The sequence below is a fragment of the Apteryx mantelli genome, chromosome 2 (genome assembly GCF_036417845.1).
Source record: "Apteryx mantelli isolate bAptMan1 chromosome 2, bAptMan1.hap1, whole genome shotgun sequence".
NCBI lineage: Eukaryota > Metazoa > Chordata > Aves > Apterygiformes > Apterygidae > Apteryx > Apteryx mantelli.
In genome coordinates, this window is record NC_089979.1 from 94791086 (window position 1) to 94813672 (window position 22587).

Here is a 22587-nt window from a genome sequence, read left to right on the forward strand (position 1 = left end):
GGCAAAAAAATCCTAATTTTTGAATGGTTACTTTAAAGTCTTAAATTAAAAGCAGTGCTCCCCAATGGTCACTTTCTGGAGTGTTATGAAGTACATCATGTGTCTGCAGGTCTTAGAGTTACTCTCTGGTGGCAGAAGGATATTGCAACTCTGTAAGCCTGGGTCCCTTCCAGACTCTGAGGGCAATATGTTCTCACTGGTCACAGATCTTTCTGCCTCTCACTCCTACAAGTGTCCATCTGCTTTTGGCTTCTTTGGCCTGCCCTCACTTCAGTCTGCTCCCATCCCCTTCATGCATCATCTCAGTCTGTCTTGCAGTTCTTCTCATGGCCAACCTGCCATTCTTGTGCATTTCAGATCAGTTACTTGCAGTCAGTTGTTTGTGGGCTGCAGCAGCTGGAGCACTGAGAGCACCCCAGGAAAGGGGGGAACACCAAGAGGGCAAGTGTTGCTCTGCTTCTGCTCCGAGAGGAACCATGTAAAGTACATCAGGATACATACGCACACTGCATATCCATGTAGGAGGAATGAAGGGAACACTTGTGCTCAGCTCAGACAGAATCTATAGAAAAGTTAACTGTCAGACTACATGTCTCCTGAGCACACACAAAATATTTTTTTTTCCCCCAGAAGTTTAAAATGTAGCCAAACTTGTACAGATTTTCTTTAAAGGAAGTTAAAAAGAGACTTTATATATGCTGTCATATGACCTTACCTGTGCTGTAAGCATCACATATATGTTCCCCAGTACTTGCAGAACGCCTTCTTAACTCAAGCACTGTATAGCTTTTTATCATGCAATTAACATTTCTAACAACTCTTCAGGCTAGTAAATTGTCCTTCTTCCTTTTTCATTTTTGGGGAGATTGAGGCAGAAAAGCAAAGTGACTTTACTACATCTCAAGGGTAGAAAGAGCCACTGTGATCAATTGATTTATCCCATGTATAACATGGACCATCAGCCATCCTTAACAAATTATTCACTGTGCAGGTCTAATTGTTTTCTCAAGAAAAAAAATCTTGATTTAAAAGAAAATTCGCAATGTCCCAAAATGCACAAACAGTCCCAAACTGTCTCTTCTAAACCTGTGCTTCAAAGCTGTTGTCTACATAAACCTTTTAAGTAGTTCATACATTGAATAAATGGTATGTGATCACATTCAGACAGGAAATAATTCATAAAGTTTAATGAAAGGAGCAATCACTGGATAATGTAACTTGACTTTCTCTAGCTACCAAAGCTACCAAGTTTTTCTGAGTATGCTTACATTAAGTCCAACTACTTGTGTTTCCTTTAACCATAATTTCTATTAAAGTGACTATTACAGAAAGACATCTAACTGATTTCAGGACATCAGGAGGTGGAGTCTCTATTAAATCATTTGTTGCTTGTCCCAATGCTTAGATATTCAAGTCTTACAAATTAATGCCTTATTCCTTGTTTGGGTGTATCTGGCTTCAGCTTCTAGTTATAAGTGCTTGTTATGTTTCAGATTAAAATAATTCAGCACCTATGCCTTCCCCTTGAAAATACTTAAATGTTAGTCAAGTCACCTGATTCTTTTTAATATTTAAACAGGCTGACCTCTTTCTATGCAAGGCAGTTTCTTCAGCCTGCAAATATTTTTTTATAGCTTCTTTCCTCACCCTTTCCAATTTTTAACATTATTTAAAAGATACTGACATTGGAACTGTACAGACAGTTCCAGCATCAGTTTCATCATCTCTGTAAACAGAGGTAAAATCACTTTGCTTACGTCAGCAACTGCTCCTTTTGCAGCAGCTTGTCCCTGGGAGCTCAAGGTATGGATTGTACTCATTGTTTACTTTGATCCCTACCATCCTTTTAAGAGTCACTGTTTTTTTCAGGATGCAGTCCCCATTCTGCAGCAGCAACTTGCATGCCCTCTTCTGAGATAAAAGTGTTTGCAGTTGGCTGTATTAAAATTCATTGTGGGTAAGCAGAAACAGCCTACCAGGCACTCCAGACTGCTCTGTTTCACTATGTAGTCTTAAGCATTAATTACCATTCTTCTAAATTTTGTATACTGTGAAAAATTTTATCACCAACGGTTTTCTATTGGAATTTGGTACTTGTAAGATCTTTATAAAAACCTTTCTATTAGCAATGATTTTTCAATGCTTACCTTTTTTTGGATCTGTTACTTGACAAATTCTTTATCTGCTTAAACTGTGCTCTATAATACTTCATTGTGCTTTTTTTTAAATCAGAATGTTCTGCTGCTAAGTTGAATGGTTTATTAATACAGGTAAATTCCTTTATTAGACAGATATGACAACTTCTCAGTGAGTAGATTTCATTTCGAAGGGCCTTATATTCCTTAGACTTCTGCTAAGTGATACAATTCATCTCTCATTCAGCTTTTCTGATATTTTGCTTGAGATGAATGTCAGTCTCGCCATTCTGCGGCCCTCTCTGAATATTGTCATATAGCAACTGTCCTTCAGTCACTTCAGTACAACTTAATGTCACACTGATTATAACATCTGATGTAAGAAATTGAATGATCACGGCCCACATCTGCCCTGTCCTTGCGCCACAGCTCTGTGCCTTTCAGTCCCTGTTCTCCTCCTCCTGAAGCTCCTCAAGTTTGCAAGTCCCCTATCCTGCTGCTGGAGGAGTGGAAGGTTGCTGCTTTGGGGACTTTTTCTTCCTCTCTCAAACTGGGGAAGAGCACAGGAGGATTCTCAAGTGTTATAAAGACAGAAAGAGAAACAAAAGAGAAAGGAAAGAGTGGAATTGTTCTGAGCAGCTGTGTCACCCCCCGCCCCCAGCCTTTTCCCGTCTCTCACATGGGAGGCTGCTTGGCTGGTCCTGCAAGGAGCTGCCGGCCTCCTGCAGTAAGGGACGGTTCTTTCCCAAAGGCAGACAGCAGAGCACACAGACAGTCAGAAGAAGGCATGGTCCAGGTGAGACCATGAATATGTGCTTGTCCCCAGCTTCATTCACCTTTTAAAATAATATTACAGCCATATTTTTAGGACTATTGGCCACGAGCTAGCAAGGCCTTGTGACTTAGCCTTTGTTCCAGTATGTTCGTTCTCAATTTACTTTATCTGCATTCCACTGTTGGCATTGGTGGTAGTAGGAGAAGCAACTCTTGTCCGTATACATATCTAGGATGTTGGTGTTCAGTTGCTGAGGCAGTGCTTCATACTATATTGATGTGGTAAGCCATTGTCCTAATTTTGTAGAAAGTTCCTCCATTATTAAGGGCTTGAAGAGCGCTTGGTTTATTCTTATTTGATGTAAGTGCATGATCCTCCTTCTTTTCAAACAGAGACTAGAAATAAATCTATTGAATATCCTTACCTTTCCTACATCCCTAACATACAGCCATCTCCATCAAATAAGCACTGTACATACTTTTTAGGATTTCATTTGTTCATAATATTCCTCTAAAAAGTGTACTATCTTTCCTCTTTAGCGCTGCCACTTGTGAATTTTTCTTTGGGTCTTTTTCCTTCTTAACCAACATTTTACACTTCATCAGTTCTAGCTTATTGTTTGCTATTTATTTGCTGATTTTTAATTTTTATCTGCTGGGGTCTTTTTAGTTTATTTCTATTTGCTGTCCCAAATTCATCAACTGAACCAGAGTGAGTTTTAAAACTAAGTTGTCCTTTTTGGGAAATTGAATGAACTCCTAACTTTCAGTTTTCAGTTGAATTATGCTGTCCAAGTCTTTCTCCTTCTTTTAATTGTGCTTATAATGGCAAGAGAAGGGAAGTCTAGCATGTGACACAGTGTTTTGAAGCATGAACTATGAGTCATAGATTCATATTATAGGCAGGAAGGACTCAGAACACAAAAATATTACAATATAAAGAACATATGTTTTAATGTAAGGTCCCACAGAACATGCAGCAATTCTTTAGCATGTTCACACCACTTCAGCTTCCCACTGGAGTAGAAAACCCAAGAAGTTAGATGAAATCTTTCAGCCTGGGAGACTGTTGCCAAAAATAAACTTCTGGGTGAGCCTCACCTGACCAAGTCTTTGAAGGTGGGAAGAAGGCTTTACTTTAGTGAAGCCTGTGGTATAAACAAACTTTCTCAAACTGGAGCAATATTTATTGCACTGTAGCCAATCCCTTGTAGACTTTGGGCTGGCAGTTCACACAGCTGATTTCACATGAAATCATCCCAGTAATAGTGAACAAACTGTTTTTTGTATTTGTGGAAGAATTCTATACCTGATACTGCACCATTACAGAAAATTAACTTTGTCAGGTAGGGCGAAATCAATCACCTGTGCTTGTTTTATTTTATTTTTTCTTTTGAAATGTGAAATAAATTAATACCTGTTTCCCATGCAGCTTGGGAGAAGGCTTTTAAAATACCATTTGAGTATTCTTATCTATGTGTAATTTTTTTCCTTCAGAGAACTTTGTGAATTCTGCATAAACAGGAATCTGTCAAATTGAGAATGGTACTGTGCAACATAGAGAATGACTAATATAGTAGCTATAATTAAGAGAAGGCAACTACTGACCTATTTGTCTGATCTCTATACCATGCAACATTTTAGAGCACATTCTAGAGGAAGGAACAATTAGTAGCTGTGGTCAGTTGGGTTATAGAATAAAAATGGAATGTAGATTTTGAAGATTTTGCCAAAGGAACCTGATGGCCTTCTGTTGATACAATATCTGATTTTCTAGGTGAGGGGATACAGTAGACCTAATCTGTCTGGATTTACTGAAGGATACTGTGCTGCTGAGGATTAGTGTGAGAATTGAAAGGATGGGGAAATGAACTGGATCAAAGGAGGATAACAGCACATTGTGCTGAAAAGAAAATGACTCAGTAGGAGGGAAACTACAGGCAGAGTTCCTCAAGTATCGGTTTAGAGACAATCTTATTTTTACTAAGAAGTTTCATACAAAAACAGGAGTGTACTAATAAACTTAGTTGCTGGCACCATCAATACAGAAGATTGAGTTCTTACATAAGAAATGGCCAGACACTTGGGCTCTAAAAGTTAGAATTTCCTCTACAGACTGTACATTTATTTATTGGAAGTTATGCAGAAAGATAGAGCACTGTGCATATTAGGAGGTCGCAGGATGACTGTGAGCCACAAAGTTGATAATGGGTATAGAAAAGAAAGATACACAAATATTGTGAGATAGTTCTAGTAAATAATTAATATTTTATTGATACATGCATATATATATGCATGTATGAAATACTTGTGGACCTTATTCAATATGCTGTGCATGGTTGTGTTTATCCATGTTTCAGACAGATTAACTGAAATGGGAAAATAAAGACAAAGGCTACTAAGGTGATGGGGAGAATAAAAAGTTTGTCGCATGAGAGGAGAATAAAAGAGTTTGCATTGTGCTAGAATAGAAAAAATAAGGTTAACTGAAGATATGGCTGATATTTAAAAATATGCCAATGAGTAAACACAATGGAGGAGGAAGAGCTATTTAAACTAAAAGACAATGTTGGCATAAGAACAAATGGGCATAAAATGAACATGAACAAATTTAAGCTGGAAAGCAAAGTTATCAGAAACATGAAATCTAGAGCTGTCTTTCAATAAAAAGCAAAACTTCTCTAAAGAGATTATAAATTAAGTTCATTTCATATAAATGAAGTTCAGTAAGTTTATGATTTGCATTATATGATATAGCTGCCTTCAGCTGCATGAGATTTGACTCAGTGACATAAGAGGCCTTCTTAATTTTACATCTTACACACAGCAGCAAATGCTGTTGAGATATAGTAACTTCTGAAGCAGTTGTTGAACAGCACATGGCAAGACTAAAATACTCTTTCAGACAGAAAATCAAGAGATTTCAATGTTCAGCTAATCTCCAGAAGATTTAAACAGACTGAACACAATGACTTGTTTTAGAGCTTGCAATGTCTCTAAGGCTAACATGCCCACACAGAGCAATAATGTTCTTGAAGTTTTGTCTGAAAATTGTCACCTCCATCAGCGCTACACTGGGGTATGTTCTTAGTGCTAACCCCAACACTGTGTGCCACTTCTTGAGTTGCCAACAGATACCCTTTCACTCTTTAAAAATGAGGATGCTAAATGTGATGACCTGGACAAACACTAATTTGAATAATTGCATTCTATTTATCACAGTTTCAGTAACAGTAGAAAATATTTCTGTGTATTTAAAGATCTGTGAAATCTTCCCTGCAGAAGGTGATAGGTAGTATTATTCATTTTTATTTATTTAGCGGAATTTAAAAATGAGCCTAGAAGAAAAAAATATTTATTTGGGGATATCCAGTAAACAGGATGTATTTTATACCCATTTTTATACTGTGTATAATATGCTTATTTAAAAAAAATGAAAATTGAATATAAACATCAATATTCTAATAATATTAAGGTAGGAAATTGGAATAAGCCTTAAGCTTCTATCTTAACTAATGCCACTGTGCTTTTTAGCGTTGTTGAATGCCACACTCAAGAAACAAACATTTTCCTCAGTTGAACTTTCTCTGTATTGTCATTTTGTACAGTGTGAGAAAACAGAAGCCTCTGAACTAAGACACCTATTCCTTTTGTCTTTCAGCATCAAAACAATGATTCCTCCAGGGGATTGCCTATATGCTGGGAGAAAAAGGAGGAAACCCATTCAGAAACAGTTAAGTATCATATTCATTAGGAGGCAATTACGTCTCCCATGATATATATGTGCTAGAAATGAGGGTAGGCACAGGAATCCCTTCTTCCCCTAGTTCACTGATGCAGGAGAGGCCTAATCTCTTTCTCCCCCATGAACAACCCGTGGTCAGGAGGCTGGCTGTTTAGTTAAGACTGGCTCCAAAAAGGAGGCTGAGCATGGCTCAGATAATCTCTACCCCTCGCTAGCTGTTCGACAAGGTCAGTGTGGTTACTGTGTGTACTACAGTGGTATATAAGAAGAGGAGAGAGGCAGTGCTTTCTCTCAGGAAGAAGATGCCTAGTAGATACTGGTGGATTAAATGTCAGCTAGGCAACTGGCTGGAGTGAGTGGCTGCCACCTCCCTGTTTCTGTGTTCCCTAAGGCCTGCTCAAAGGGACTTTCAAGAAGCTGTATGTTGACTGGCACCAGTGTGCTGGCATTGTGCTCCCCTCCTTCTCCTTTCCTTGGCTGAGCCTTGCTTGGGGCATAAGTAAGTCCAACGTGTGTGTCTGAAAAGTGAATCAGTTCAACCAACTGAAGAAGCAAACTGGTGACTCACTTCTTGCATAAAGAACACATCATTTTCAAATTGTTGTTTACTGTGGAATCACTTTCATTATAAGAAAAATGGGAGAGAGGAATTTTATGTGTGAAGGCAAAGCAGAAAAAAAAAGCAATGGGAAATAACAGGATAGTTGAAATAAGAGGAAAAAAGGTTGCTATCACTCAAATGTGAAATGATTTCCAGATGCCATAAACAGCTTTGTGAAATGAAGTTATTAAATATAATCATGTCACATCTTCAGTGTTATACTTGATCATATGTTTCTGAAACAGACTTTTTGGTGTGTTAAAATTCTGAATTAGCACTGATGGGCTTCACAGTCCATTTAAGAATGAGAAGGTTGTTAAAATGAATTTCCCAATTTTCAGTTGTTCAGAACTTCTAAAAAGGCTATTTGGTTTAAAATTGTATAAACTGAGTTTAAGGTCAAAGACTTGAAGACAAAAACTTGCACTTCTCTGCAAGTTTGAATGAAATCTGTTGATTTTGTTTGGATTTTGGAGAGTGTTTACACATGAACCACTTGTTTCCACTTAAAAATATATTTTTAATGTAAAATACATTGTAGGTGAGAATTCCAATAGACAAAGATAATGAAATAAGAAAATGATTCTTCCTGCAACACCTGACTGTTAGATCCAACATGTATATAACATTTTTGGACTACTGTTCAAATATGAGTGTGGATATTTAACTTCTTAACTACATGAGGTAAGAACTGCTCCAGTACATGAAATTGCCTTTGTGCAGAACTGTTTATAATCAGAACTTTCGTGAGAAAGGAGGCAGAGTTGCAGTTGCTTTGAGACACATTAAATTTCATGTTTGGAGTGTAAATGCTAGCTAGAAGTACTTCTCTCTAAGATAACTTCTGGATAGGTGCAATGGCTAAGAAAACTACTTGCTAACAAAAGACATAAATGCCCTCAGGAGCCTTTTATGAAATTATGGCTCCAATAAAACAGTGGCAAATTCTCACTGACTTTGATGGATATTTTGATACAATATTGATCAAGAAACTTGGTTCTGATTAAAATAAGGAGAATCACATATTTTAATTTATTAGAATTATTAGCTCCCTCATTGGAGACTGCATTCTTATTTTCTGCAAATAGTTACTTACCACTTGCTGAGGATGATTTCTCAGTTCCTAGCAACACTGATCTCTTCCTCAAACCTTAGCTCTTTGTGGGCTTGGTCTCTGGCAAGCCCTTCCTGTACTCGTTCCCATTCAGGGACTTTTAAACTCTAATCTAATTAAAGACATTTTGAATGACCATGACTGACTTCTGGGGTCCAGACCTCCTTTCAGGGTCTATGTCCTTCAGTCCTACAGAGCTTACTGACATTTCAGAGTTCTGAGATATCCTTACTGTTATGCTGCCTCAAATCATTTATCCTGAATGCTGAGGGGTAGACATATGCTATTTATTGAACAGTATATTTAACCATGATTTTGTTCCATGTTGTATCAATTTTGTTATAGACTTTTTCTCTTGTTTGAAAGTATAGCCCATTTTCCTGCCTGGCCACCTTCTACTTTTCTCCCTGTCATTCTAATAATAGACCCTGGTAGACTCTGCTACCTCTTCTGTGAGTATTTATTCAGTTGAAAAACCTGATTTTTCACAGTCCCAGTCATGATTACTCTTTTTTCATTAATATCCTGTAGAAATCTATCTATCTGTTGAGAAGGAGATAAGCAAGCTCAGGTGCCAGTCCACACAGGATGCCTGGATATCTGAAAGGATTCATGGATTAATTTTTTTTGAAGGCCAGGACTCAAAGGGCAGAGGTGCAGCTTTCCCCTCTGCAGAACAAGGGGTCTTTCAAGTCTACCCATAATCAGTGAATTCCAGGAAGCCAAGTCTCTGCCTCTGCACTAGCTTTTCAAGATCAGGCTGTCAAGCCAGGTGGTGATCCGGCAACTGCCTTTGAATTCAGGATATCACAGAATGATAGTGTTCAGCAAATTAGATTCATGTTCCTTCAGGCACAGTATGTTAGAAATTCTATTGTGATGGAGCTTTGCAGAATAATGAGGGAAACATATGAAGAAGCTCCATGGAAGAATGCAGAGAACCACAACACTATGCAAGAATGTGTGGAAAACTTGTATTACAGGAGGATCTAAAATATTTCAGTTTTCTTCTCTACACAGAACTAGGGGAGACTATCTTCCTTAGGCTGCCATTCTTCAGAGAATACATCGGGTTTAAGTTCTACTTTCATACATACAAATAAATCATAAATCCTAGCTGTTCTTCTTTTGCCACAGAAAGCTTCCAAACAAACCCCGTGAAAGCTGTTCTACACTAAAGAATTTTGGCATTTATGGAATTGGTTCAAATGGCCGGAGCTCAGACTGATTGAAGATTTTCCATTAGATATGCTTTTCAGCCAGACAACTGGAGTTTTGAGCAAAGGAAATATTTTCTACCAAGTGTTTGTTTCCTGTGGAACTCTTTAACATTTTATTGAAAATTCAGACATCTGAAAACTAAAGAGATCTTGTTTTTAACCTCAAAATGTAATCTTTATGCTGAAATTAATATTTGTATTAGAAATGATAAGGCAATGCCTCAGGACAGTAGCTGTTTAAACATTTCATCCACTTCGTCATCTGAACCCCTGGCAACTTGTAAAAACTCTCTCCCTCTGGAAAACATTTCTTGTAATGTTTTACAGCTCTTGAAAGGCAAGTTTACAGCTGCCCCAGCTCTGAGCATATCTAGAACTGCTCCAAACTGCCCAGTTCAGTCAGAACCATATCAGTGCCAGGGTAAACCGAGACCTCAGGAGGAGCAGCTCTTTCCTACTTCTTAGTTCTTATTTTAAGGCTCTCTGTCACATAGCCTTTCGTCTTACTTGGTATCAGACCATTTCACCCCAAGTCTACTCTGCGAATGTGCTGTGCCAATATGACTATTAGTTCTTGCTTTCCCCTTTCCTTGCTGGGAAGACTGATAAGAGGTGGAAGGTGGAAAAGTGTCCCCTTTCCTTCAAACAGCTTTCTTTCATTCAGTCCTTTTTACTTGTAGGAGATGGTGAACATCTGCACATATACTGCTGTCAGTGAAGTTCAGCTCTGCCAGGATACCTATGCAATGCCCAAGAACAGCTAAGTAACTGTGGGTGCTGGTCAGAACAATTATGATAGTCATCTTGCTGTTATTTTGCACTTAGTTATCTATTGCATCTCACGGTCTCTCTTCCCTTCCCTTCCTACTGAAAGCTTGCTGTCATATTAAATGATTAGATTTTCTCAGTTTAGATCATCTGTTGGTTTAACACTTCAGCGTACTTTAAAAACTTATTCAGAACAAACTTTTTCTTTAAACTGTTTTGTCAGCTCCCTCAGATAGTAGGGAACAGTGCTTGAAATAGAGGAGTAGACACCACACTCTGCAGACAGAGCTGTAACTGAAGGAAATTCCTCTGCAGGCTCACCAAACTGGTTTACACAAGCAGCAGCCTGTGTGTCACAGGCATATTGAATCATTAAAGCATAAATGGCTCAATGCCTTCTGTACCAATAAAATAGAAAATGTTCTCTGCATCACCTCTTGCACTCTATTCCTACTGAATAGGGGCTGGTTGTATGGGTCTTGTACCGGTACGTACACTTGTTATTGCAAGGAAGAATTTGGATCGTTAAACAACACAAAGAAGGAAATGCCAGCTTTATTGTTTTAATTACAGGTGCTGCTTATTGTAGTAAGGTGTACTTAAGAGAGAGTAAAAGAGATACCATAGGAGAGTGAGTGCTATGTGAAATGGCCTCTCTGTTAAGCCATGATTTATACAGTTTGAGAATCATTGTTTCAACATAAAGACAAGTAGCATCTGCTTCCTGCTCAAAATATGGGCTAGAATTTCCATTTGCCTCAAAACAGCTCATTCAAGAATTTTCCTGCTTGCCATTTTCTGTTTATTGATAGCTAAGTTAGTCTTTCCGTGGAACTTGTGTTGTTTTTAAATCTCATCCACTTGGCACCTAATTCCCATTTACATCAATCTCTTGTTTGTTTGGATTCACTCCCTTACTGAATCATTTCCTTGAATTTTCAGGAAGAGGCCATCTTGAACTCTCTCTCACGTTCTTTTTACCCCATTCCCTGTAATTTCCAGAAAACTAATCCTTATGCTCAGTACAAATGCAGTCCACGTACTTGCCTCAATCCGTGCCTCTTTGGCATAGAGCAGTCACTATTTTATAAGGCAAGTAGGCTTGAGCAATTTCTATTTATATTCAGTGTTACTCTTGACAATTTTTACCTTTTGAATTCCAGTCAGTGTAAGTTTCTTTATTAGGATTCATTCAATTTTTTCCATAGTAAATTGCTTCCTTACTTCAGCTGGTTTCTCAGAGGTAAAGGGCAATGTGCTTATGTCCTTTAGGTTCTATTGAACTATGGCCTTTATTTATTCTCACAGAATTATTGCTCTCTATAGGTCAGACATGCTTTTATCGCATGGCAAGGATGGCTGAGCTTCAGGATTTACTCAGAAAAACCCCCCAGTATATGCACCATTTTCTGAAAAACATCTTACTCTGAAAAAGAAAAAAAAGAATATTCTTTCTTTGTTCATTGCATTATTTTTTGAACATTTTGCTCTCTCTGCTAGAGTTCAGTTATTTATTGATCCCCAATCATTAATATCTCCTCTATGTCTTTGAAAGCAACTGATTGTATTACTGAAGGGTTGTTTGGAATGAAAAAGCAGGAATTACATGTTTTTGCTGATACCTGCCTTGAAATTGTTTTCATTCATCTGTCCTCTGTGTTGTCCTGTGAAAATGAAATGAAGGTTCTTAAGTCTAGCAAAGATATTTGCATACCTGATTTGTTTTTAAAGGTTTATACTTAGCTAGCAAAGCCAGCAATCACATGTACAAAACATTGATCTTTTTTTACTAATTCCTAAACACAACATTTTTTTCTAACTACAGTTACAATGATAAATTAAGACTGCACTTAGAAGAAGGGAAGACTCAAAGTATGTTGTAATTTAACCCTTTTAACCACTCTCTGAAAAACTAATATTCAAAATTAAAATTATGATTGAAAAATATAGTAAAGGTGTAGAGTGTGGAAACACAGTAGTAAAGCACTAAGAATAACTACAGTTCCGCTTTGGCTCTCCACCTGAGCACTAGCTAAGCTACGTAAGGTTATGATCCTTGTGTTTCATTAGATGAAAGTGGAAACTGTTAGCACTCCTATATTTTCCTTGTTTATCATTTCCCATTGAAAAAGATCCTTGCGGTATTTTCCTCTCTTTTCTCCCTGATCTTTCTCTAAATGTCCCTGATAGTTATTCTAGAAAAAGCACCTCAGGAGGAATGCAGGAATGTGCTCTATAGTAAGAACTTGAACATGGATATTACGAGAGAGAGTGGACCACCAGCACACCCAGCACTAGGTATCCTGGGAGATGCTCGCTCAGTTGTAGCATTGGGCTGCCTTACTTCCTCTCAGATCCATGGATCTATGTAGCTTATGGCTCCAATGGCCTGTGGCTTATCCTTGGATAACATAAGAGCCAGAGCTCTCTTAACACTGGGCAAGAAGAGGAAAAAGATAAGGCATGGGATACACTGCCCACTCATAGCCTTGAGTACCGCTGGGTCCAGCAATGGCTGTGTGTTGGAGATAACAGTTTCAAACTTCAAACTAATGTCTTGTTGCTTAAGTGACAAGTCTGTGCTTCAGCACTGACCACCCCTCGCTGTAGTGCTGGAAATGAGTTTTCTCTAACTATATATAATAGCACTAGATTTTACTTTTCTCCCCACCTCGAGAATACTAACATACACATTTTGTGAAAAGAATATTAGCAAAGACCCAAAAATTAGTGAGGACCCAAAAATTGAGCAAGATTCACAGTTTCACCCTCACAACTTTAATTTGCCTCCTTCCTCATTTGTGATGTAGTTCATCTTACGTGTTTTCACAATACCTTTTCTATGGCATCTGGTTTTGTTTGCTACATGACATGGATGCAAAATGGGGGTAGATTAGGAGTGCTTGGCTTTGAAATCTAAATAACATTTTTAAACAAACTAACTTCTTTGTATGTATTTATTTACCCTTCTAGTCATTTGAAGTGGAAAGTTTGAGCAGGTTTTTATAGAGCTTTAGGTTTGAGTTTGTGTGTGTGTGTTTTAATCATTGTAAAAATGATTGGATAAAAGTCATGTTAGGACCCTCACTCAAGGGCCTGTCTGTATATGTGCTTGTAAAAGACATGGAGAAGCACTAGGTAAGGCTGCAGGCTGCCTTTGGAGGCTCTTGTGTTAGAAGACAGTGAACTGGAGCTGTGAGGGTCCGTGCACAAGGAGCTAACATGTCTCCACATGGTATTATTGCCACTGATCTCAAGTGGCATACTGGTTCCGTAAGAGCTGTATCTTGACATCATGAAAATAATTTGAACTTCATTTCTCTGGACTTCAGGGGTCCAGTCTAACACTTTCTGTTACTTGAAATTCTCCCTTTAGCTGTTGCCTTAGTTATAGTTCTGTAATCAGAAGAACTGTAACTGTAACTGTATTTTCTCACAGAGTCCTAATTCTGAGTCTATTCAACTTTCTCGAAAACCATGAGGTTCATATTTCATGCATATGAAATGTCTCTGACTTGGGAGGAGATTTTTCAAACATCTAGAGTAAACTGACCAAATATTTGGATTTTTTACTCTGAACTTTTCCTTTTCTTCATTTTTAATTTATCTTAATCTTTTATGGGACCAACTCAGAAATAAAAATGGCTGTAGCATTTCAGCTTCACCCTTCTTGAGCTCCTTGGCACTTGTAAGACTCAGTAAAGGGAGTTCTTTTAAATGATCTGCAAAAAAAAAGAATATTTAAAGTCTTTATGTTTTGTTTAGCACCAATGGAGATAACAGAGAGAAAATCTCTATAGCACTGTCATTTCCTGTTTCTAGGAAGGAATATCAGTGTTCTTAAGAGCGAAACCAAATTCTTATCTTTGTTAATACTGATGTAGAAAGGTAAATTGGAGCTTCTGATATGATGCTTTGAATGAATACAGTGGGTACTGAATGGTTTCATGCATTAGATATGGTAATTTTCCTCTGCTGTTCTGACACTAATTTGTACAACATGGATGTGAAATCTTTTTTCCTGGTATTCACTAAACATGAAGATAGTACTTCTTCCCCTGAAGTGAGAAGGTCCTGAATAAAAGAGATCATTCCCTCATCTGTTTTCCACTGGGAAGATGTGAAAAAAGAGGCCGATGTCCATGTCTTTGCACAATGGCAAATGCAGAATGGTAAATTTTAAAATATCTTTTTGGCAGAGGATAGAAACTTTAAAGATTTTCACAGAAGTTAAATTAAATATGCCTGTTACCAGCTCATTGGAGGTAATGTCTCAGTGTCTGGGTGTACTATGTGGAGGTATAACAGGTAATTGATAATGTTTTCTCCACCACAGAAGGCCTGCAGTTGGGAATGAAAAATCTAATCCTTCAAAGAGACACAGGGACCGTCTGAATGCGGAACTCGACCATCTGGCCAGCCTCCTGCCTTTTCCATCTGACATTATATCTAAGCTGGACAAACTTTCTGTGTTGCGCCTTAGTGTCAGCTATCTCCGAGTGAAAAGTTTCTTTCAAGGTAGGTCTCTTAAACATATCAATGTTCCATTAAAAGCCTCCCTTTTATTTATTGCTGCTTTGTACTAAGCATTAGTAAAATTAAAAATGTAGTATTATATTAATAAGGTAAGAAAAGATCAAATCTCTATTACTGAACTTACTTATTTTGTGTATGGGATGCTGCTTTGGAATTTTTCTGTATTTCCTCCTATGCTGTTTGTGTGTTTTACACCAAGTGATGTGATAACCTCTGCCCCCTTCGCAGCATATTTTAGAAGACAGGAAAACATGACTGTAAAATCCCCAAACCAACAAAGAGGTTTGGGGCAGATGTAATACCTGTAGCTTCTTTGAACTCCCTTTTTGAAGCTATTATCGTTCCTGTTTAAAATGTCTGTTTAAATACATTGTGAAAGTAAAGCAACTACCATATTACCTATATTTACTGTATTCTCAACAGGAAATAGGCTTGCTTGAAAGTCCAAAAGGATCACTTTTTCAGGATAAGTGAAGTTTGAAGGGTTGACTAAAGCTATAATAGGCTACACTTTGTTTTTGTAGCTGTCTGGCACACATATAATCAAAAACAAATGTGCATGTTCGGATGTACATAATAAGAATTCTTCCAAATTTGCAGACAGTTCTAGTTTCTTCTGTTAATGAAGTATTTGGATATTTCAACAACTTACATACAGAAATTGGAATGTTGGTGTGCCAAAATACTCTACTTTTAAAAACCAACAGAATAAAATACTCATGGTGCTGCTATTCATCAAGCTATTTTCTATGCCTATCCAGTAATGGATAGCAAAAAATGAAGAATCAGTGAATGCTGGATTAACCATTTTTAAATTAATCTTTGAGTTCACTACAGCAGGTCCATATTAAATACTTTTCTCTTATTCTTATTTCAATTCCTAATAAATTTAAATTCTATGTTAAAATTAGACCCAAACAAAAATGCCTGACAAGTCGTCAAGTTAATATTGTTCTGTGGAAATTGGCGTTCATTTTGTCAGGTAGTTTGTAGTCTTGAGTGTCTCACATCATTTTATCAGCACCTAAAGCCACTATTATATTAATCTCCATGTAGTTGTACATCCTAGGTATTCTGTTCTCCTTGAATTTAGTGGAGTCTCCTCTCTGGGGCTCACTATCTCCATAGTCAGTTCAGTCCAAGCGAATGATTTGTCACTGCCATAGGACATGCACATTTTACCTATAGAGAAATCCTTTCTTCTGTAGCAGAATGGAGGGAGGTTGGACTCAAGAAACTCTAAGTGATTTAGAAACATTCTGCTATGCAACATTTTTAGTACTCTTACAGGGCTGTTTCCATTAGAGTCACAGCCTCCAAGCACAAAAACTGATGTTGCTTTTTCCCTCTTTTCATACCTTCTGTCGTAAGTTATCGGAAACCATGGTGGCCTATAAAGACAGCTCTGTTTTAAAGTGTATCATGGGCTCACTGTATAACAGCTGCATACAAACCAGATTTATATTCAGTCACAGAGATGACAGAGAAGTGTTACCTCAAAGCTGACTTTTTTCTCATGGCTTACCTAGTCCTGGAAGAATGACCATGAAATAGGTCCCTGGTTTTATGGGCATCTGAACAGTCCTTTCTCCAAGTGATATGAGTGAAGTGAAATGTAGAGAAACACTCGTGGCTGAAGGAAAGGGAAAGGTGAGAGAAGAGAGATTCATTAACCTCTCCTGGGAATATTCAGAAGCTCCAAGGCCTCTTTCATGCCTTATTATCCTATGCAGCTTTTGAGGGAATGGGATATTGCCTTTCAGCCTCAGTTTCTACCCTCTTCTGTCCTCCCATCCAATTGGCATGCTGCCTTTCAGTTTTATCTGGTTGGCTTCATCTCACATATTGGCACAGAGCTCCCAGGATCCTTCTGTACTCATTCAGGATATGGCGGGGAAAAGAGAAATAGAATCTACAATGAAAACATTAAATATTCAAAAGACCAAAACCCAGATTAGGAATGTAGCTATGGAGACCCTCTCCAGAGCTGTTTAAAAAAGAAAAAAAAGCATGCCTGTTTGAAGGAATATAATCTGCCACAATTTACAGGTGGATTGTAGAGAGAAACATAATTGTTTTTTTATGCATGTTATTTTTCCTTTATTATTACTACTCCTTCCTGTTACTATTCTTTATTATGTACAGTGTGTACAGGGGAGCCCTAATAATTTTTTGACTGAAGAAACGGATTTGTTGGTTAAATTCTTGCATTGGTTTTGTTTATTTTAATACAAAAGAAATGCCAGATTATGAGGAGGCTCTGGCAGTCTGCAGGACGTATTCCAAGCTGACATCAGATTACAGATGGTGGTGTTATTGATAGCCTGAACCTCCCATGTCAACTGTGGCATCTGATTGCCCAACCTCCACCATCCTGCAGTTTATAGAGTGCCTCTCTTTCCCTCTGAACACATACTAGAGAGTTAATGCCCCTTCCTCTGAGCTTTACTTTCGTTTCCCCTGGATTCACAAGGAATAAGCGGTCTCCAGCTGCCTTTACTATTCTTCTGGCTGAGTTTCTAAGATCTATTGTCCTTTTATTTTCAAAGGGGTGGATAAAAGTAAAACAAGTAAAGTCAGACTTCATTATTCTAAAATGTTGCATGTTTCAAGAGATTTCATTCATTTTAATCCCCAAATTACCTAATCAAACACATAGTTTGTGTTCCCTCTTTTCTTATTTTTAAATGTTTGCATCATGAAACTAAGGTTACAGAAAGCATTGTTTATAGTAAAGGAAGGAAACTACATGCCATTTTAAGACAGAGAGCAGGCTGAAGGTTCAGAAGGGTGGAGTGAAGGAGAGGTGAGCAGCTGAAACAGAGCTGGATAAGGAATGGGTGCTAATGTTTGAGTAAGAGCAGGAGCTGCAGCCTGGGCTTCATGTCATGTCATGGTCTACTTCCTTATAGTTGTGTTTGGAGAAATAAGTCAGAATCTGATTTTTCTAAGCACAAAATTTGGTAAAAAGTCACCTAAAAAAAGCAAGCAAAAGAGCAGAAATAGCTTATTTGTGGCTTTTTAAATGAAAGGATCGTACTAAGTTGGATACTGTTACAAACACTGTTAGGATAAGAACGGACCAGTGGTATACAGAGATGTTACAAAATTTTTCATACAAAAAATACATATCTGGTAAAACTGGCTTAGAAAATCCATACTAATTCACCCAGAGAAAATTAATCCAAAGGAACTGATATTCACTAGAAGAGAGAAAACTAGAAGATAGAACATAAAAATCAGTAAATGAGGAGGGATAGTGGTCAGCAAGTTGTTCTGTGCTTGTAATATGATATGTTGACATAAACAAGAAAGCCAAGTGTGGATTTTGGTCTGTTTACCCAGAGGCAGCATGTCACTAAACAGGAAGGTCATAATCCCTCACTGCATGGGACCAGTACAACTCCATCTGGAATACAGCTCTCTGTTGTGGGCATCTTCTGGTCACAAGGGCATTAGTACATCTAACGGGGTTTAGAATAAACACATGCAAGTAGTGACTGTGAGGCTGGATGGACCAAAAAAAAAGAAAAAAAGAGTAAAATTAGCTCAAATATATACAATTTATACGCTATGACTGTATGTCTTTACAGAAGAGAAAAGTGTGTTGTGAGAAGGGAAGGGATCATTTAGGATATTTTAGAGTGGCACAGTGGAGGAGCCAAAGAATGGTGACAAGCAAGCTGGAACTTAGTCTGAATATCAAGAAAAATGTATCTGTAATGAGTTCTGTTCATCTGTCCAATATTCCTAAAATGGAAGCAGTGGAGATTCAGGACATTCAAAATTGTAATCTGTGACACACGGGCATGTGCATCTTTCCTTCAAAATACTGTTCTTTTAGTTTTAAGAAAGTTAAGGTTACATTCTATAGCCTAATTTAAAAAAAAATGCTATTTGCAATTTTTTAAACATGAAAAGTGCTATTTAACACATATGTTCATATATGACATTGTAGATTCTACTGCAATAACACTTCAGTAATTCCTATGACAACAATTAAAATTATACGCCTTCAATAATCACACTGGTTTCTAGACATACTCATTTACTTACCACTAGGTGTCCTTTCAGTAGCTACTCTGGAATAATACAGGGCTATGTAGAATAAATGTTCTATTTATAAAGATCTGGGAGGAATGTACGGACGTTACCCGAGTATGCAGGGATGGGGCTAGGAAGGCCAAGGCCCATCTGGAGTTTAATCTGGCAAGGGATGTCAAGGACAACAAGAAGGGCTTCTATAAATACCTCAGTAACAAAAGGAAGACTAGGGGAAATGTGGGCCCACTGCTGAATGGGGCAGGGACCCTGGTGACAATGGACACAGAAGAGGCAGAGATACTGAATGCCTTCTTTGCTTCCGTCTTTACTGGTAAGACCAGCCCTCAGGAATCCCAGGCCCTGGAGATCAGGGAGAAAGTCTGGAGAAAGCAAGACTTTCCCTTGGTGGAGGAGGATATGGCTGCTGGCAGCTGGCAGCTGTCATTGCAAGGCCACTCTCAGTCATCTTTGAAAGGTCCTCGCAATCAGGAGAAGTGTGTGAGGACTGGAAGAAAGCCAATGTCACCCCAGTCTTCAAAAAGGGCAAGAAGGAGGACCCAGGGAACTACAGACCAGTCAGCCTCACCTCCATCCCTGGAAGGGTGATGGAGCAGCTAGCCCTGGATACCATTTCCAAGCACATGAAGGACAAGAAGGTGATCAGGAGTAGTCCGCATGGATTCACTGAGGGGAAATCATGCTTAGCCAACCTGATAGCCTTCTATGATGGAAGGACTGGCTGGGTAGATGAGGGGAGAGCAGTGGATGTTGTCTACCTTGACTTCAGCAAGGCTTTCGACACTGTCTCCCATAACATCCTCATAGGTAAACTCAGCAAGTGCAGGCTAGATGAGTGGACAGTGAGGTGGATTGAGAACTGGCTGAATGGCAGAGCTCAGAGGGTTGTGATCAGCGGCACAGAGTCTAGTTGGAGGCCTGTAGCTAGCGGTGTCCCCCAGGGGTCAGTACTGGGTCCAGTCTTGTTCAACTTCTTCATCAATGACCTGGATGAAGGGACAGAGTGCACCCTCAGCAAGTTTGCTGATGATACAAAACTGGGAGGAGTGGCTGATACACCAGAGGGCTGTGCTGCCTTTCAGAGAGACCTGGACAGGCTGGAGAGGTGGGCGGAGAGGAACCTCCTGAAGTTCAACAAAGGGAAATGCAGGGTCCTGCACCTGGGGAGGAATAACCCCATGCACCAGTACAGGTTGGGGGTTGACCTGCTGGAAAGCAGCTCTGCGGAGAAGGACCTGGGAGTGCTGGTGGACACCAAGTTAAGCATGAGGCAGCAATGTGCCCTTGTGGCCAAGAAGGCCAATGGTATCCTGGGGTGCATCAGGAAGAGTGTTGCCAGCAGGTCGAGGGAGGTGATTCTCCCCCTCTACTCAGCCCTGGTGAGGCCACATCTGGAGTACTGTGTCCAGTTCTGGGCTCCCCAGTACAAGAGGGATGTGGCACTACTGGAGCAAGGCCAGCGAAGAGCTTCTAAGATGATTAGGGGACTGGAGCATCTCTCTTATGAGGAAAGACTGAGAGAGCTGGGCCTGTTCAGCCTGCAGAAGAGAAGACTGAGGGGGATCTTATCAATGATTATAAATATCTTAAGGGAGGGCGTAAAGAGGATGGGGCCAATCTCTTTTCCGTAGAGGCCAGCGACAGGATGCGAGGCAATGGGCACAAACTGAAACACAGGAAGTTCTGTCTGAACATGAGGAAAAATGTTTTCACTGTGAGGGTGACAGAGCTCTGGAACAGGTTGCCCAGAGAGGTTGTGGAGTCTCCTTCTCTGGAGATATTCAAACCCCGCCTGCACGCAATCCTGTGCAATGTGCTCTAGGTGTCCCTGCTTGAGCAGGGGGGTTGGGCTTAGACAATCTCCGGAGGTCCCTTTCAACCTCAACCATTCTGTGATTCGGTGATCAATAGCCAACTAGGGGACATAGAATGAGTTCACCATATCGATTTCAGGTATGAAAATAATTTTGCAGGGAATTAGGTATTAGGGGATAGAGAATATTCGTTAGTCATTTATTCCTTCTTTGGTGACAGTTACAGGTTAGTACCTTGAAGCATATGGCCAGTTCATCTTAGTTAAGTTGTTTAAGCAAAAGCCCTAGTTCTTTTCCAAAATTTAGATCTTCTTGTTGAAACAGATTTTTCCAATATTCAGTTTAACACTTGCTATGGTGGGCTCCCTCTCTCATTCTCATGTATAGCTCTGCTGGCTTCAAAACAGTTCCTCTGCCTCCTTGATGTACAGTCTTCAGACCTCTGTTATCAGTTGGCAGAGGCTCTGTTAATAACCTCCCCCTCCCCCAGGCTATATGCATTTAGTCTTGTTGCATTTTCCTGATAAGCACTTCAAAATGCTTCACAGCAATAACCTTGCAATCTCACCAGATCTCTTGCATAAAACGGAATGAATTTGCATCAGTATTTAGACTGAGAGACATCGACTGCTACAGGAAGCTGTGCTGGTCATTTGGGCCTGGCAAAAATTTGGTTTGTGTGAGGCTCCTGTGGGGGTTTAATGGCTGTGACCACTTGTGCTTGCTGGAACTATGTCTTGGCCGTATTCCGTCTTGGTTAATTGTGTTCTGTCTTCTTTTGTCACTCTAGAAAGGACATCCTTTAGTACCTCTTGCTTCTAAATTTGTTCAATTGGCAGAAAAATGGTAGTCCCCTTCAAAACTGACTCCTATTTGTTGCTCATTTAAATTGTTCCCCTCTAGCATAGTTTTTAATTTTGTAAATCAACATAAAAGGAATACCACCTTGTTCTTTTAACATCTGAGATCCTTTCTGAGAAACAGTTAACTTAAGCTTCCCAGTGCCTACCAGAAAATAGTTAGGACAATTTAGGTAGATCAATAGGTATAATAAGAATACAGTTAGAACTAGAACTTAAAGCTCATAATTTTCAGTTCTTGATGTAACAAAGCTTACATTGGTAGGTCATACAAACTTTCCTTCAAAATACCTTTCATTAATGTTAATTGTTTTAGCCATAAGCATTCCTGATAAATGCTAACTAATGTTGCTGAATACAGTCTTAGATGACAAAAGTAGAGACTTTAATATGGATGATTTTTTGTATTATTCCAAAAGTGTGGGTATTTGGAATCCTTTGCTCCTTTGTTCCCTTACTGTTAGGATAGTTTTCCTATCCTAACATTGTATGCATGCACACATGTATATTTTGTGTTTCTGCGCACACACACAGTCAAGCGCACACACACACACACACATGCATGCACACACAAAAATAGCAGCATCCCCACAAAAAACTCCTTTGCAGTATTTTTTTTGACTCTTGGTGTTTATTTACTTCCAGACTTCTTTTCATCTTGGAAGCTGGAAGTTTGATAGATTTAAGGGTGACTAAATAAGGAATGTAGAGAGTCCTGGATTGCCTTTGGGAATAATTGTAGTAAAAGTTTCAGAAAAGCTTGTAGTAAAATTGTAATCTAGATCTTTCCAAAACTAGTGACAGTCTAGCGTGGAGAGATTTTGTTTGACCTGCCATAGACTGGAGTTATATATGGATTTCAAACTGAATTATACTGGAGTTTGAGAATATTTATCTATAAATGTTATTTCATCTATTTCAATTTAGAATTTCAGATTGTAGGAAATACTTATGCAGT

At 38.8% G+C, this 22587-nt stretch overlaps 1 protein-coding gene across 1 annotated transcript in view; it reads left to right on the forward strand.

Annotated features, from left to right (window-relative positions):
- The window catches only part of AHRR (aryl hydrocarbon receptor repressor), a 96458-nt gene that overhangs the window by 11705 nt on the left and 62166 nt on the right, over positions 1 to 22587 (forward strand). Inside the window, exons 2-3 of the mRNA XM_013957737.2 lie at positions 6571 to 6642; positions 14694 to 14875. Coding sequence (XP_013813191.1) covers positions 6581 to 6642; positions 14694 to 14875 — 244 coding nt within the window. The 5' untranslated portion in view covers positions 6571 to 6580. The remainder of the gene's footprint in view (positions 1 to 6570; positions 6643 to 14693; positions 14876 to 22587) is intronic.